Source organism: Solea senegalensis, unplaced genomic scaffold (assembly GCF_019176455.1).
Source record: "Solea senegalensis isolate Sse05_10M unplaced genomic scaffold, IFAPA_SoseM_1 scf7180000013580, whole genome shotgun sequence".
In the NCBI taxonomy this organism is placed as follows: domain Eukaryota; kingdom Metazoa; phylum Chordata; class Actinopteri; order Pleuronectiformes; family Soleidae; genus Solea; species Solea senegalensis.
Genome location: NW_025320847.1, coordinates 931 through 16,564, shown reverse-complemented (window position 1 = coordinate 16,564; position 15,634 = coordinate 931). Strand labels below are relative to the sequence as shown.

Sequence of the window (15,634 nt, the reverse complement as noted above, 5' to 3'; positions counted from 1 at the left end):
GAGTCAAGTATCAAGGAGTAAAATAGGTCATATTAAAAAGAAAACTAAGCAATAAGAGAAAAGGCCAAAACAGTGATGAAAATCCAGTTACCACTCTTGCTATGTATGACAACAACAACTCTGTTACAAATACAGTAATTACAGCTATACCATCAACACCTGATTACAGACATTACAGAGAAACCCTCGAGTGAAAAGCAAGAACCAGCTCATCAGAAACAACACAAAAACCTCATTACTGCAAATGAACCTGAATCCACTGTCTAGCTGTCACTAGTTTTGTTTACCTAGTTAAACACCTACACTACAGTATATGACACCCTTTTTGTAACTAATGACACTTGAAAAATTTGTTCGCAAAAAGGTCACACAAGAAACAATGTAAATATTTTTCTGATGTCACCTGTGATTTAGTTTCAAAAAGCCCAAACTAGATAAGGAAACTGATACCTTATACCTTATCAGGGATATGCTCCAAATATTAACCAACATGAGAATCAGAATAAAGTTCATTGCTTGCAGATATTAACAAACTTGGAATTTTCTTAGGTATTTTGGTGCAGAACAAAAACAGTAACAAGAAAACAGAATAAAGGTTAAAAAAGCAGAAAGGAAAATAAATTACTTTACAAGTGTAACCCATATGGTTAAATAAACCAATTTTTGGAAGACATATCGTGGTATGACTTTTTTGTCACATTTTGGACGACACACCGAAGTAGTGGTTACCATGCCTCACCACAAGGTGGCGCACCAGCCCTTTAGCCACTGTCAAGTGTATGCCCTCCATCTCTGACCCAATAGCTAACTCGAGAGACCCCAGTGGTGATTGACTTGATTGAACATCTGTAAGAAATACAACTTAGATGTTGAAACCCATGATTTATCACACCAAAGCACTGTCTAGTAAGTCTTTCGCTTATTAGGAACGAGTCTTGTGTTTTATGTTGGATGAGGGGAGCCGTTTCGCCGTGTGAGCCCTCTAAGAGAACGCCGGTAAGCATGGCTGTTACATGCTAAGAGGCTAAGCCTCGTTGTTGGCTTGTGATGTAGTTGTTGTATGAAATGCCTTTCACTTTCACTTAAACCAGTGAATGTGTCGTACGCTTTGAACCCACCGTGGTACTCTCTGTATCATTATGAACAGTGTAAACCTACTCTGAAAAGATCGCTAGCTAAGTTAGCACGATGTTAACGCTAATAGCGAGTGGCGCTACTGCTACGTTAGCTCAGACATTCACTGTAAAATGTAACGTGAGTGCTAAGTAAGCTAACCTGCCACACTGTGGGTAAATGAGAGCGAGAAACAACATATGATGCATATTTGTGTTGATAGGATGCCTGGTTGTAATAGTTATTGTTCTGTGATAACTGATGTACATGTGTTTTATTGCACTGAAGCTGTTGAAATATTAATTTATGGTTTAAAAAGGTTAAAAATATAAATAGTGCTTTATGAAGGTTTATAAATGGATTTATGTTAAAATATAAGTTCATGAATGATAATTATCTTGGTTAAAATGGGATCCAATCCGGAGAACCCCAGACATCATCTCATTCTGCTTAGTAACACAAATAAGGAAATACACAAATCTACAAAAATCTACCTGGCTAGTCATACGAAAAGAAGAGGAAAGAAGGGACCATTTTACTTCAATAATTATTTGTGTGTGACAATAAATTGTCGAAGTTCAACTGTATGTCCTTTTATTTGAATATTTCAGGGGTCCATCTCTCCCCCCCTTAGCAAAATAGAAGGACATTTCACTCACACACATTGGAAATTATACTAGGGTTGTTTAACAATATCATGTCATGTATTACAACATAACGCTTCATTGGAGACAGAACTTTTGTTGAGGTAATTAGGTGATTAAGTGTTGCCTACTGTCCTGGATGAATCAGCACTGACATTTGCTATTGTACATGAGTGACTATACACTCTCTTCATCATACAGCTGTCTTCCACTGGGAGTGGTCCATCGCCTTATTTGCACTTGGAGGTGCTGCAGTTGAATTCAAGACCATGCTGAACCTCACGTCATACAGAATGGGTCTCCAGGATATAACCAAAGATAAGACAAATGAGTAAACAACTCCTGTAAATGATGATGGGATAAAGTTGGCGAGATCAACTCACCAGCTGGAGTAATTGATACCCTCTTACACTGTATTACTGCTTTGTTTCCCCTTGCACCAATGTCAACTTTCACTGTGATGGTATGAGACTTCAGGTACAGAGGAATCATTTATTTGACCAGGTAAAGATTTGTTCAGTTTAAATTAAAGTCACAACCATGATACAAACAAATTCAACTGTCACATGCTGAAAATAAACATGAACATGCAGTAAAAATAATAAAATAAGGTACAGTATTGAACACAAACTATAATAACATCAGTGTGCATGGAGCTTTTTTTCTTTGTCCTTTGAAAGTGACAGAATGTAAAACTTTCAGCTAAAAAAAAGTTAAAAGCTTCCTTCCCTAGTTCTGCTCTGACTTAGAGGACTGACATTTTTGTCAGTTTTGTAGACAAAAGTCATCCATTCATTAAATCTGCAGTTTTGGCTTCATATTGTCACCTGCATATGATTTTCCTTGTTCCAAAACAGCCACAAATTAAACCTCATTCTCCTAAAATCTTAACATATATATATATATATATACACATATATATGAAAAACCTAATGGGACAAAGATTTAAACCTCATTGTCATTCTTAATATTGGACAATTAAAGTTTCACATTACTTAATGTCTTCTTCATAATGAAACTATATTGACTTTTCCAGTTAAGTCGGTGGTTAATGTTAACATTTTAATTTCTGAAACTGTTCAAAGATTATTGAATCTTTTTAAATGGTCCTGTTGTGTATCCTTCAATATGAAAACTAATAGATTATAATTACTTGTGCCACAGAGGTTTATTTATTTTGAGTGTTTTCTCTGGTTGAGTTTAAACATTTTAGTGATTAATGCCACATTCTATTTCCCTGACAAACGACCATGTTAAATGATTTTACAGGGTGGAGTGGCTCAGTGGCTTCATGGTCGCAAGTTCAACTTCCCCCCTGGCAGGTTGTACTCAATTCCCTTGTAAGTTGCTGTAGATAAAAGCGTCTGCTAAATGACATGTAATGTAATTTGTGTAATTCCAACAATCCCTCTATTCTCAACAAAATTATTGACAGTTTGTGTACCAATTTACCTAACAGTGTCTCAAAATCTAAGCTTGTAGATCATTACAATTATTGATTTGTGATGAATTATTGAATGCAATTTTATAAATAACTTTGTAAGTTACAGATTTTCAGATCAGGTTTTTTTTATATGCAAAGGACACATTGTCATTAAATGTACAAACCGTTAAAATGTGTTAGGGACATATGCAGACAATTTCGGGCCATAAATCTGAACAGTGGCATCAGGAAAAAAAATATTGTGAACAGCCACAATTATTTTGCCATGTTTTACTGTTAAAATAAATCTTATCCCCATAAAAATATTGTTGCGTTTTTTTTCTATGTATTTTGTTACAGTTTTATAACACTATTGTTATTCTGATATTAAATAATCGGAAATGTGTCACGTCATTGCATCCTCAACAGCTGATATTTTGGAGCACACCAGCCTTTTTTTTTTTTTTAATTGATGCCTGATTATGTAGAAACTGCAACTGAAGTGCAGACATATTTGTTTTAATTGAGAGATAAGGAGGGTGTAAAGGGGATTATACTGGGTGAGTAAAAGGCGTTGGACATTGTTTCAGTACATATTTGTCCTAGCAATAAAAGTTCAGTTTGTACCAAGATAGAAGGTGGGAGGAATGAAAAAAAATGCTGTCTCAATATAAAGAGATGCTCAGAGCAGTTTGAATGTAACCTGCTTTGGCAAAAGCAGCACACACTAGCGAGAATGAGGTGGAGATGTGTGTGGTTGAGTTTCTTTGCTTTGTCTGTCGATATTGTCACAAATGTACAAGCCAGGCTGGGTGAGATACTTTTCTTTGGATTGGTTATTTTACTTAATTAAGTATTCTGGGAACATACTCTGAATGTACTGTTTTCTACTTGTACATTTTTTTTCCTCAGTTCGCAACCATGTCAGCAGCATCTGCAGCACATGGGGCAGAAACCACTTCAAGACCTTTGACGGTGACATGTACGAGTTCCCCACCATGTGTGAATACAACCTGGTCTCTGACTGCCACGATTCCTTCCAGGAGTTCTCTGTGCACATGAGGAGGAAAGAGACTGATGGGAACCCGACAGTCAGTTATGTGGTGGTCACTATCAGTGACCTCTCATTCCACATCAGCAAGAGTGTGGTCACTGTCAATGCTCAGCTGTAAGTAAAAGTATGCAGCTTGTAAGAGAAGCTCTGCTCTTTTTTTCTGACATTTGTTCATAATAATAAAAATTGCATGCCCTTTTTCCCAGTGTTGAAATGCCATACTACAACGCAGGAGTACAAGTGGAAAAAAATGCGGTGTACATCAAACTCCAGTCAAAAGTCGGCATCACTGTCATGTGGAATGGTGACGATGCAGTCATGGTAATAACTTCAAGTAAAATTCTTCTGATACATTTTCAAATTGTTGGGTCATTCAAGGGACATCAAAGCTCTTGTGATATGATGCACTGACAGCTCTGTACAATTCAAAAAGAATTGACCCAAAACAAAGAGATTAAGAGAATAATTGCAGTGATAGTCTTTGTCACTTACTCTTAACGATAAGAATAAGCCTCTTGGCTAATAACTAATTCTAGTTCATAAAATAAATTGACTTGGCACCTGAAAATAAACAATAGTAGTGTATTCAGCTCTCCTTTTGAAACAATAATGATTCACTGGTGTTTGCGTTCCAGTATTTTACTCTCAAATAATCTCTCTTTGTGTTGCTCTGACGTAGGTGGAACTGGATCATGACTACGCTAATCGAACTTGTGGACTTTGTGGAGACTTCAACGGTGTTTTGCTCCACAATGAGTTCATACATCATGGTATGAGGTTGCCGTTCACTTTGTGTGCATTTTTATATATAATGTTCCTTTATGACACAGAGAATATATTTAAATGCAGGTCGCAAAATAAGCCCATTTGAGTTTGGCAACAGACACAGGGTTCATCGTCCAAATGATGATTGTGAGAATCCCAGTGAAGAGGAAGATGAATCACTGGCTGCTGAACAATTGTCAGATTCATGCACCCAGTTTGTGAGTTTATGATCCAATGCCCCTTTTCACTGGTCCAATGCAGTGATGTGTGTTTTCAACAGAATAACTTTTTTTTTTCTATCTCTTCCCTTTCTATAGCAACCCTTTTGTATGCAGATGTTGAGTTCAGGGTCTTGGAGCTCCTGCACCAGTCTAATTGACCCTGAACCTTACATCCAGGCCTGTGTGCAGGACATGTGTGGCTGCAACGTCACAAATGACTTCTGTGTCTGCAGCACGCTGTCCGAGTTCTCTCGACTATGTTCCCATGCAGGAGGGCAGCCTCCTAACTGGAGGACGCCTCACTTCTGCGGTAATATATGCTATCCCCTCTTTGTTTATACGGAGAGAGCAACAAGAGCAAATAATTTAAACTGTTTGATAAAAAGTACTGTAATTGTTTCGACCATTTTATGTTGCTTTAAAGTTGAGATTATATGTTTACATGTATGTAGCTAAAGAAACATAAATGAAAGTAAAACAAACACATAAAAATCTAATTTCTATTGTCCGATGTCTTCACAGATAAACAGTGTCCATTCAACATGGTTTACCAAGAGAGTGGTTCTCCTTGCATGGACACTTGCTCATATCGGGACACAAGTTCACTGTGTGAGGACCACAAAATGGACGGCTGCTTCTGTCCTCCTGGTTAGTGCACTTTACGTGCTTCTTACTGCACAGCACTATGCTTCGCTCATTCTTTAAACATTAATAAACTGTCTGCTGCAGGAACTGTGTTTGACGATATCTCTGAGAGAGGGTGCATCAGTCAGTCTGAATGTCAGTGCAAAGACGACAAAATCTATAACTCCGGTGAGGTTAACCGCCAGGGCCAAACTGAATGGTACGTCACGTGTTGAACTGTGTAAAAATAATGCACCACTTGCGATGTGTTAGTGTTTTTTTCTATCTTAAATTCCTTGGGTTATTTCAGTACATGTGTGATGGGAAGCTGGTCTTGTAAGAAACAGCTTGAAATGCCTGCTACATGTGCAGTCGAGGAGGGTTCACATGTAACGACCTTTGATGGGAAAACCTTCACCTTCCATGGAGAATGTCACTACACTCTAGCCAAGGTGCAAAGCAAGGTGAGTCACTTATTGTCTTGTATAATTCATTCGGAGAATTTTCTTTATCCACAGATGTAGAATGATATTTAAAATTATGAGAATAATTTTTGTATATTTCAGGATGATAAAAGTCCAAAATTTACCATCCTGGTCCAGCTGATACCTTGTGTAAACCAGGAGTACGACACGTGTCTTAAAACTCTCAAGCTTTTGCTGAACAATGACAAACACAATGTGAGTAGAATCCTGTCTGTAAAGAAGACTGTAGTCATGCACAAACTCACACTAATATCTGTAACACTCAATCGATCAATTCTGTTTTTTTAGGTATTAACATTCACTTCAGATGGAAAAGTGAAGCAAAACTCACAGATAATGAGTTTGCCATATCAGGTACAAGGTGAGTGACACAATAAAAAACTCTGAATAGAAAATGATATTATCTTTAATTATTTATACCTTATTTGAAGTGGCAAACAAGTTCACTGTTTACTATTCCTTAATTCAAAGGTGTCCTCTACATATTTCGTGCCTCATCCTTCCACATCTTGCTCCAGACCAGTTTTGGGTTGCAAATTCAGATTCAGCATGTGCCAATGATGCAAGTCTATGTCAGCCTGGAGCACAGCTACAGGGCAAAGACACAAGGTCAGTTTTACATTTGTCATAACATCATTACTGGAATACATTTAGACATAGGCATTACACATCTGATAATGATGACAGCAATGCTAATTTAAGAATAATATTTGTCATATACAGCCATGAAAAAAATACAACCAACAGATTTAACTGAAATAAACCAGTTTTCTGAGACTCTACTGTCCACATTGAACCATGTAACACTCGTAGTGTCCCATGACATTCAACTTAATTCATGTGTTAGAGTAACAACTGACAACTTCCCCCCATAGAGATTCCAAAAAGACACCAATTTTGATCAACTCCAGGATCAAAACAGAATATGATGATTTTTTTTTTTTTTTTTATATACCTCTCACTCCATTTTGAAAGGCTGTCGCAAGAAAATATGTTCACTGAACACTGACACTGAATCGCCTGTTTATGGCAGCTTAAAATCTAATCAAAGTCTAATGTGTTTGTTTTACTTCAGGTTTGTGTGGGAACTACAACATGGTCCTGGCTGATGACATGAAGACACCTCAGGGAATTGTGGAGGGAACAGCAGTAACTTTTAGCAACTCGTGGAAGGCTAACCACATGTGTCAAGACAGGACGGAAAGACTTGATGACCCCTGTTCTCTTAGTGTGGAGAATGGTAAACAAGTGTTATTTTTTTTGCATTTGTTGCTGACAGCAAAATACTTCAGTTATAATCTGTGTTTTATAGCATTAAACACTGTACTTGACGGACCTAGAGAGTTGTCTCAGTGACATGAGGTTATTTTAGGTGTCTGACAGTAAATGAAAGGGAAACTATTACAGAATCTAATCTAACAGTCTGACACTTTTCCACCGGCCAGCACCAACATGGTTCCCGCCCGGGCTCTAGTTCTGTTCCAAACCCTTGTGCTCTAAACCAACCAGCATGTGTTCACACCAATTAAGTGGAACCAAAGCTCCTCTGTATTATGTCATTAACAGTGGGCAGGAAAGTAAATGTGACTTTGTGCAAGCTTGCCTTCTGCTAATTATTCTGGAACTCAGAAGGGATGCTCAAATCACCACCAAACATGCTGTCACTACATTGTTGTTTCCTTTGCCATTGCCAGGAAAAAGCAAGTATTGGGAACCAACTTAGCTTCTAAAATGATTTATTTTCACTGGTGGATTCAGAATTTGCTTTGGGAAGTGAAGCTGTGCCAGGGCCACACTGGTTTGAAAGATGACCCTGCTCTGCTTGTGATGTTAGGCTATTTGTCCATGAATAAACTCCCCCAGACTAAACATGTTCATGAGGTGACATGCAATGAGGAGGTTAACTGCAGCACCAGAAAGGAAGTCAGCCAATAGATGACTTTAAAATAAATGGACAGTCTATAACTCACATAATTGTATACACTGGAAATTAAAGAGTCACCTTTTGCTCATTCTCAGAGAAGTATGCCCAGCACTGGTGTGCTTTGCTGCTAAAGACAAACGCTACATTTGCACAGTGTCATTCAGTGGTGGATCCTGAGCTGTATCACAAGGTATGGTAAAAATCTGTCACTCTGCCTTTTATTTGATATGGCTGTGATGGGACAGAAGCTCTGTATGATTTTTTTTTTTATCTCTCTCCCCTGCAGAGGTGCACCTATGCAAGCTGTAACTGTGAGAAGAGCGAGGCCTGCCTGTGTGCTGTCTTGTCGTCTTATGCACGGGCATGTGCATCAAAGGGAGTGTTTTTGACAGACTGGAGAGACAATGTGTGTGGTAAGGATTTCTTTAATTATGTTAAATGAGGTGATGCTTTCTGTGGATACATTAATATGATCCTTTTCATTTGATAGTCTTCAACTATTTATTAAACGTTTCTCACATTCTGCACAAACAGATAAATACATGAGGAACTGCCCAATGTCTCAGACCTTCTCTTACAAACATCAGAGATGCCAGTTGACTTGCAAATCTCTGAGCTCAAAGCAGCAGAGCTGCATCACTGACTTCTTGCCTGTGGATGGCTGCTCCTGCTCTGAGGGTCTCTATCTAAATGAAAATGACATATGTGTCCCCATGGCCAAGTGTCCATGCTACTATAATGAAGTGCAAATCAAGCCTGGGAAGTCCATCAACATCAAAGATGAGCACTGGTGAGTCTGTTGTCCCCTATTTAGTGACATTTAACATCAAATAACATCAAATTATCCTACACTCAAGTTGATTTAGTGCCGCTTTATAGAATGTAGTAAATAAATAAATGGCACTTTTAAAGTACTTTTGTGTTGCATCCTGTGTCTCTGGTGTCTTTTTCTAGTGTTTGTTCAAATGGAGTGCTTCGTTGTAATTCTTGGAGAGCCAGTTCAGTGTGCCCTTTTCCAAAAGTTTTCATCAACTGTTCTACTCCTGGCATAGCAGAGCGTGGAGTCCAGTGTGCTCGAACTTGTTTAAATCTGGACAACGATGATTGTGTGAGCTGTTTTTATTAAGATATCATGTATATATTTAGTTTAAGGGTGGAATACTAAATATGTAAATCACATTGTGCAGTTACACTATAGTTTATAGTTTATGAAGTTTGAAGACAGCTTTGGACAACTTTTTTCCCATAGTATTATTAAAATGTTCTCTCGCTCTTTTTTTAACCACTGTGGTGTTTCTATCTTCCCAGGACTCCACAGAGTGTGAATCTGGCTGTTATTGTCCCAGTGGCCTCATTGATGATGGAAAAGGTTTCTGTGTAAAAGAAAGCCAATGTCCTTGTCAACATAATGGGCGTCTATATGCACCAGGAACACAAATTCCGAACCAGTGTAACACTTGGTAAGACAATGTTTTCAATTAGTTATGATAAACAAATATTGTCTTATTTGTTTGTGTGTTTCTCTTCATTTAAATACTCAAAACCTGTATTACATTTAACCATTTCTCATACGTCCAGCACCTGCAGAAGTGGAAGGTGGGAGTGTACAGAGAAAAGATGTCCAGGAACATGCGTTATTTATGGAAGTGGTCACTACAAGACATTTGATCAGCGAATGTATGCCTTTAATGGACAATGTGAATATGTTGCTGTCAAGGTAAACATCAACCAAATGTTTGAAATCTCCTCATCACCTCATTCACTACCCCATATAGTGGACAGTCAGTAGCTTTAAATTTAGGATTAATTTTCATTTGACACCATCACTGTCATCTATGAGATGCAGCACACTGTAGATATACTGTATAAGATTGCACACTTGTGAATCTTAAATGTAGTGCACTATACATATATTTAATGCAACAATGCAATGATCTTATTCTCCTGAGTACGTCCATCTTACAACACTTTTAGCTTTTCTTTAATAACCTTGAACCTTGCAAAACAAAGTAAAGGTCAAGGTAAGGTTTGGTTTGGTTTAATCAGTAGTCACTGTACTTAAAAAATGCAAAATGTCTCTCTTTTAAGAACAAATGTGGCAATAAAACGGTGCAGGAGAACTTTGGAGTTATCACAGAAAATGCACCATGTGGAACTACAGGCACCACATGCTCCAAAATCGTCAGAGTCCTACTTGGGGTAAGATCACACAACAGTGCCTTTGATGTGGCCTTGCTTGACGTTTTGAAAACAACTCAATAACTAAGTTCTGTATGAAACTGCAGTTTTTGTGAAATGAAAGCAATCTCCCATTATCTACAGCGAATGGAAATTAAACTGTCAAAGGGGAAACACGAAGAGCAGGACTTGGGACATGGCCCTCAGATTCAATACAGAATAAGTAAATTTGGCTTATATCTGGTGATAGAATCTGCCATTGGTCTGACAGTGATGTGGGATCGCAAAACAACTGTTCGCATCCTCCTGGAACCACAGCACAGTGTGAGTCACAGTGTGAAATCAACTTGTCTTACTGAAAATGACAGTCTTAGTCTTAGTGGAACAACAGTGGTATTGCTATACTCTAGCATTTCTCTGATAGTAGTTGCGGCATAATATTCACTTACAAATGAATATTGTAATATGAAAAGTAATGGATTACCATAATATTGTCCCTATGTCATTTGCATTTCATAGGGAGAGGTATGTGGCCTGTGTGGAGATTTTGATGGTGATGGCCATGACTTCATCACTCAGAACCAGATGGTAGTGAGCAGTCCTGTAAAATTTGCAAACAGCTGGAAAGTGTCCAGTGGCTGCAGAGATATGAGAATGAATGTCAATCCTTGTGAAGCTGAACCAAAACGACATTTGTGGGCAAAAATGACGTGCAGCATTATAACTGGGGAGACTTTCAAAGAGTGCCACAATAAGGTAAAGATAGAGTTGCTTCAAATCACTATGGAGATTTCCATTGCTGGATACCCTTAACACATCAATGTTCATTTACTGAGCAGGTAGAGCCCCATCCATTTTATGACAACTGCGTGACAGACGCATGTGCCTGTGACACTGGAGGAGACTGTGAGTGTTTTTGTACAGCAGTTGCAGCTTATGCTCAAGCTTGTAATGACGCTGGTGTCTGTGTTTCATGGAGGACTCCAAAAATCTGTCGTAAGTAAACAATAATTGTGAGCTTAAGTGACTAAACTGATTTCTATGTCTTTTCTGGGATGTTTTTTCATTATAGAGTTCTTACGACCCATTTGAAGATTTGTAATTTAGAAAAAATGATATGCAGTCCTCAGGCCCGCAAGTTACAGAATAGTCTGTGAGCATGTATTTAACTTATTTGATGGCGTTCAGGTTTGCATTCTTATTAAATAGGTCAATGATATGTGGAGCAATATTCCCTTTCTTTACTCAAAATACATGACTAACTTCCCTTACATATTTTCTTCCTAGCTGTCTTTTGTGATTATTACAATGGTCCACAAGAATGCAAGTGGCACTATAACCCTTGTCATACAACCTGCTACAAGACCTGTTTAAATCCTCAAGGAAATTGTAGTGCCACTCTACCCCTCGTGGAAGGTAAGATGTTAATTTTGATTACTTGATTACTTTACAAACCTAATTTTCCGAAGGTCTGGCACCCTTCCGATTTTAGGCTGATTTGATGTGCCTATGTATAATGACAGTGACGTAACAAGGTTTGATTCACTTTCATGACAAAGAGTAGTACATACAGGTACAAGCCCCACTGAATAACAAAGGGGACAATAAAATAAAAGGCAAGGCATGCACCATTCACACATAAAGCAATTCAAAGTGCTTTACAAAGGCAATTTCCAAATTACATTAAAACATTGGAATTCAAATACAATTGAAGCAATAAAAGTGTTTAACTAGTGTATAGTTAATTTTTAGAAACAGTTGCCACTTTTGCAATATAGTTAGTTTTCATTTATTTATTTTGGACATAATGAAAATGCTCAGACAAGATTTTAATAGGATTTATTATTGTTACTAAATTATGTGAGGATGGTATTAATCTGACAGAACGATTTTGAAACAAAGCTAAACAAACTGCTCGACAGTTAGCAGGGGCTTGGACAAACTTGTTCACCAGAATAGGTTACTATGATACTATGATGGATCGTAACGCCCACTTAAATGAGCCAGACTTATCGAAATAAGCAAGACTTTCCCTTAATCCTGCTTCATGGAATACCCCTCTGAGCAGTAATCCAATCTCTGCCCTCCAGGTAAACTGCTGCACAGGAAGGAAAACAGTAGGCCACATAAAACACTAAATACAGTCCAAAGGACAATCACATCTTAGTACATAAAAACCAAGGGCGAGAACTGCTACTGTGATGTACATAACCACCTTGGCTCGTAAATACTTCGTGAAAACCACTTTTGCGAAGGCCTCACTAGCTTGAAGCACTAGCTATCCAACCAGCCAAATAGACGTAAAAAAAAAACAAACAAAAAAAAAACTCCACAGCCGAGTTATGTATAAACACAGCGCTATGAACAGCAATTTAGCCCGCCTCAAATTACTTGCGGTTCAGACCTGTTGTACAGGTAAGAGCAAGGGAACAATACTTCAAAATCACCACTAGATGGAAGTAATACTCTATAAACAAAGATGGCATTTCCAACAAATACATTGCACAGGCCACAACTGTCTAACACAGTCCACTGCTGCATCAAGAAATGCAACCTAAAACTGTTATGCAAAGAGGAAGCTGTCCAGGGCTGTCTCAGGACCCAAACTCATCTGAAATGGATTGAAAAACAGTTGAAACATGCTATGTTGTCAGATAATTCCACATTTCAACTTGTTTTTGGGAAAGTGATCTGCATATTTGAGGGTGCCACTGATGCATTCGCTTCTATTAGAAAAGAAACATATACTCCTCTCGTATGTTTTCCCCATGTGTGCGTGGGTTTTCTCCAGGTTCTCCGGTTTCCTCTGTCCAAAAATTGTGTATTAGTCAAATTGGACACTAAATGTGTCCAGTTTGCCTACTGTAGGTGTAAGTTTGAGAGTGGAGATGGTTGTCTCTATGTGGCCCTGTGATGGAATGGCAACCTGTCCAGGGTGTACCACTTTTGCCCTATGTCAGCTGGGATTGGCACCAGCCCCCCCTGCAACCCCCCTGCAATGTGGAGGAAAAAGTGGTAGAATATTAATGAATGAATGAATGAATGTTCTAACTAACAAGACCTATTTTACCAGAAGCTCTGTGGCTATTTAAGCTGAACAATGCCAGGTTTCATTCTGCAATACATACAACAGCGTTGCTTCATAGAAGTTCATTAGTATAAGTTTAAATTGGTTTAACATAGAATTAGGTTTGTCTTAATTTCTTTTGCTTGTTAATATACATTCAAGTGAATTAATAAATTACATTCATATTTTAGTTTTCATTATATTTTTAGACTGACTTCTTTGCATTTCAGGTTTGTATTTGACAAAGTAACAAAATAATTAAAAAGAATATGTGGCCACTTTCAGTGCTCAAGGTTTTTAATAATTATTGCCTTTTTGGTTTTATAGGCTGCTATCCTGTATGCCCTGAAGATAGACCCATATTTGATGAAGATAAGGAGATATGTGTGGAGGAATGCTCAGGTTGCTTTTATAATGGAACCAGATATAAGGAAAATGAGGTTGTTTACAATGTGACTGACAACTTGGGGATGTGCTACTATGCAATCTGCATAAATACAACTGTGATACATGAAAATAAAACCTGCACTTCTTCAACTGTTCAACCACCAACATTGACAACAATTTTGACCACTGAATTGCTTACCACACAAACTGTACCGCTTATTACAACTGAAGTGACAACCACATTATTTTCAACTCCACAAACTCAACCTTCCACAACGGTATCTACAAAAGCAACAACAACCTTAACAACGTTTGAAACTGAAATTACGGAATCCCCAGTCCCATCCACATCACCAAGAACTGAATCTGTTGTCACTGCTACAACTCCACTTCAGACTCTTACTTCAACTTTACAGCCAACAACCACAAAAGAGTCTACAACATTCCCAACAACACCTTTTACAAAAACTGCACAGCCAACTTCAACCACAACCCCTTACACCAAGTATCCCACTTCAACTCAAGAGCCAACAACCACAACGGAATCTACATCCATTCCAACCACACCTGCTACAGCAACTACAACAGCAAAATCCACAACCCCTCACAGTGAGCCTTCAACTTCAACCCTACAGCCAACAACCACAATGAAATCTACATCCATTGCAACCACACCTGCTACAGCAACTACACAGCCAACTACAATAGCAACAACAACCTTGACAACGTTTGAAACTGAAATTACAGAATCCCCAGTCCCATCTACATCACCAAGAACTGAATCTGTTGTCACTGCTACAACTCCACTTCAGACTCTTACTTCAACTCTACAGCCAACAACCACAACGGAATCTACATCCATTCCAACCACACCTGCTACAGCAACTACACAGCCAACTACAACAGCAACATCCACAACACCTCACAGTGAGCCTCCAACTTCAACTCTGCAGCCAACAACCAGAACAGAATCAACATCCATTCCAACTACACCTGCTGTAACAGGAACAATGCCAACTTCAACGACAAAATCTTCAACCCCCTTCACCGAATTTCCGACTTCAACTCAGGGGCCAACAACCACAACAGTATCTACATCCATTCCAACCACACCTGCTACAGCAACTACACAGCCAACCAACGACAACACCTCACAGTGAGCCTCCAACTTCAACTCTGCAGCCAACAACCAGAACAGAATCGACATCTATTCCAACTACACCTGCTGTAACAGGTACAATGCCAACTTCAACACAAAATCTACAACACCTCACCGAGTTTCCGACTTCAACTCAGCAGCCAACAACCACAACAGAATCTACATCCATTCCAACCACACCTGCGACAGCAACTACACAGCCAACTACAACAGCAACATCTACAACACCTCACAGTGAGCCTCCAACTTCAACTCTGCAGCCAACAACCAGAACAGAATCGACATCCATTCCAACTACACCTGCTGTAACAGAAACAATGCCAACTTCAACCACAAAATCTACAACCCCTTCAACTGAGTTTCCTACTTCAACTCAAGGGCCAACATCCACAACGGAATCTACATCCATTCCAACTACACCTGCTGTAACAGGAACAATGCCAACTTCAACTACAAAATCTACAACCCCCTTCACCGAGTTTCCGACTTCAACTCAGGGGCCAACAACCACAACAGTATCTACATCCATTCCAACTACACCTGCTACAGCAACTACACAGCCAACTGCAACAGCAACATCAACAACACCT

The 15,634-nt window shown here is 38.7% G+C and overlaps 1 protein-coding gene across 1 annotated transcript; it reads left to right on the top strand.

The window, feature by feature from the left end:
- The first annotated feature begins 866 nt into the window (after nt 1–866).
- On the top strand, nt 867–14,498 carry LOC122760414 (mucin-2-like). The gene is given in 26 exon segments (XM_044015516.1): nt 867–906; nt 3,902–3,948; nt 3,950–3,992; nt 4,093–4,348; nt 4,441–4,555; nt 4,914–5,004; nt 5,084–5,217; nt 5,317–5,530; nt 5,743–5,868; nt 5,950–6,064; nt 6,155–6,308; nt 6,411–6,524; nt 6,618–6,690; nt 6,801–6,938; nt 7,405–7,569; nt 8,349–8,443; nt 8,540–8,666; nt 8,788–9,043; nt 9,562–9,622; nt 10,342–10,452; nt 10,576–10,755; nt 10,951–11,187; nt 11,271–11,427; nt 11,719–11,847; nt 13,826–13,900; nt 14,281–14,498. Coding segments are annotated over 26 exon segments (3,471 nt in total).
- Nucleotides 14,499–15,634: the final 1,136 nt, after the last annotated feature.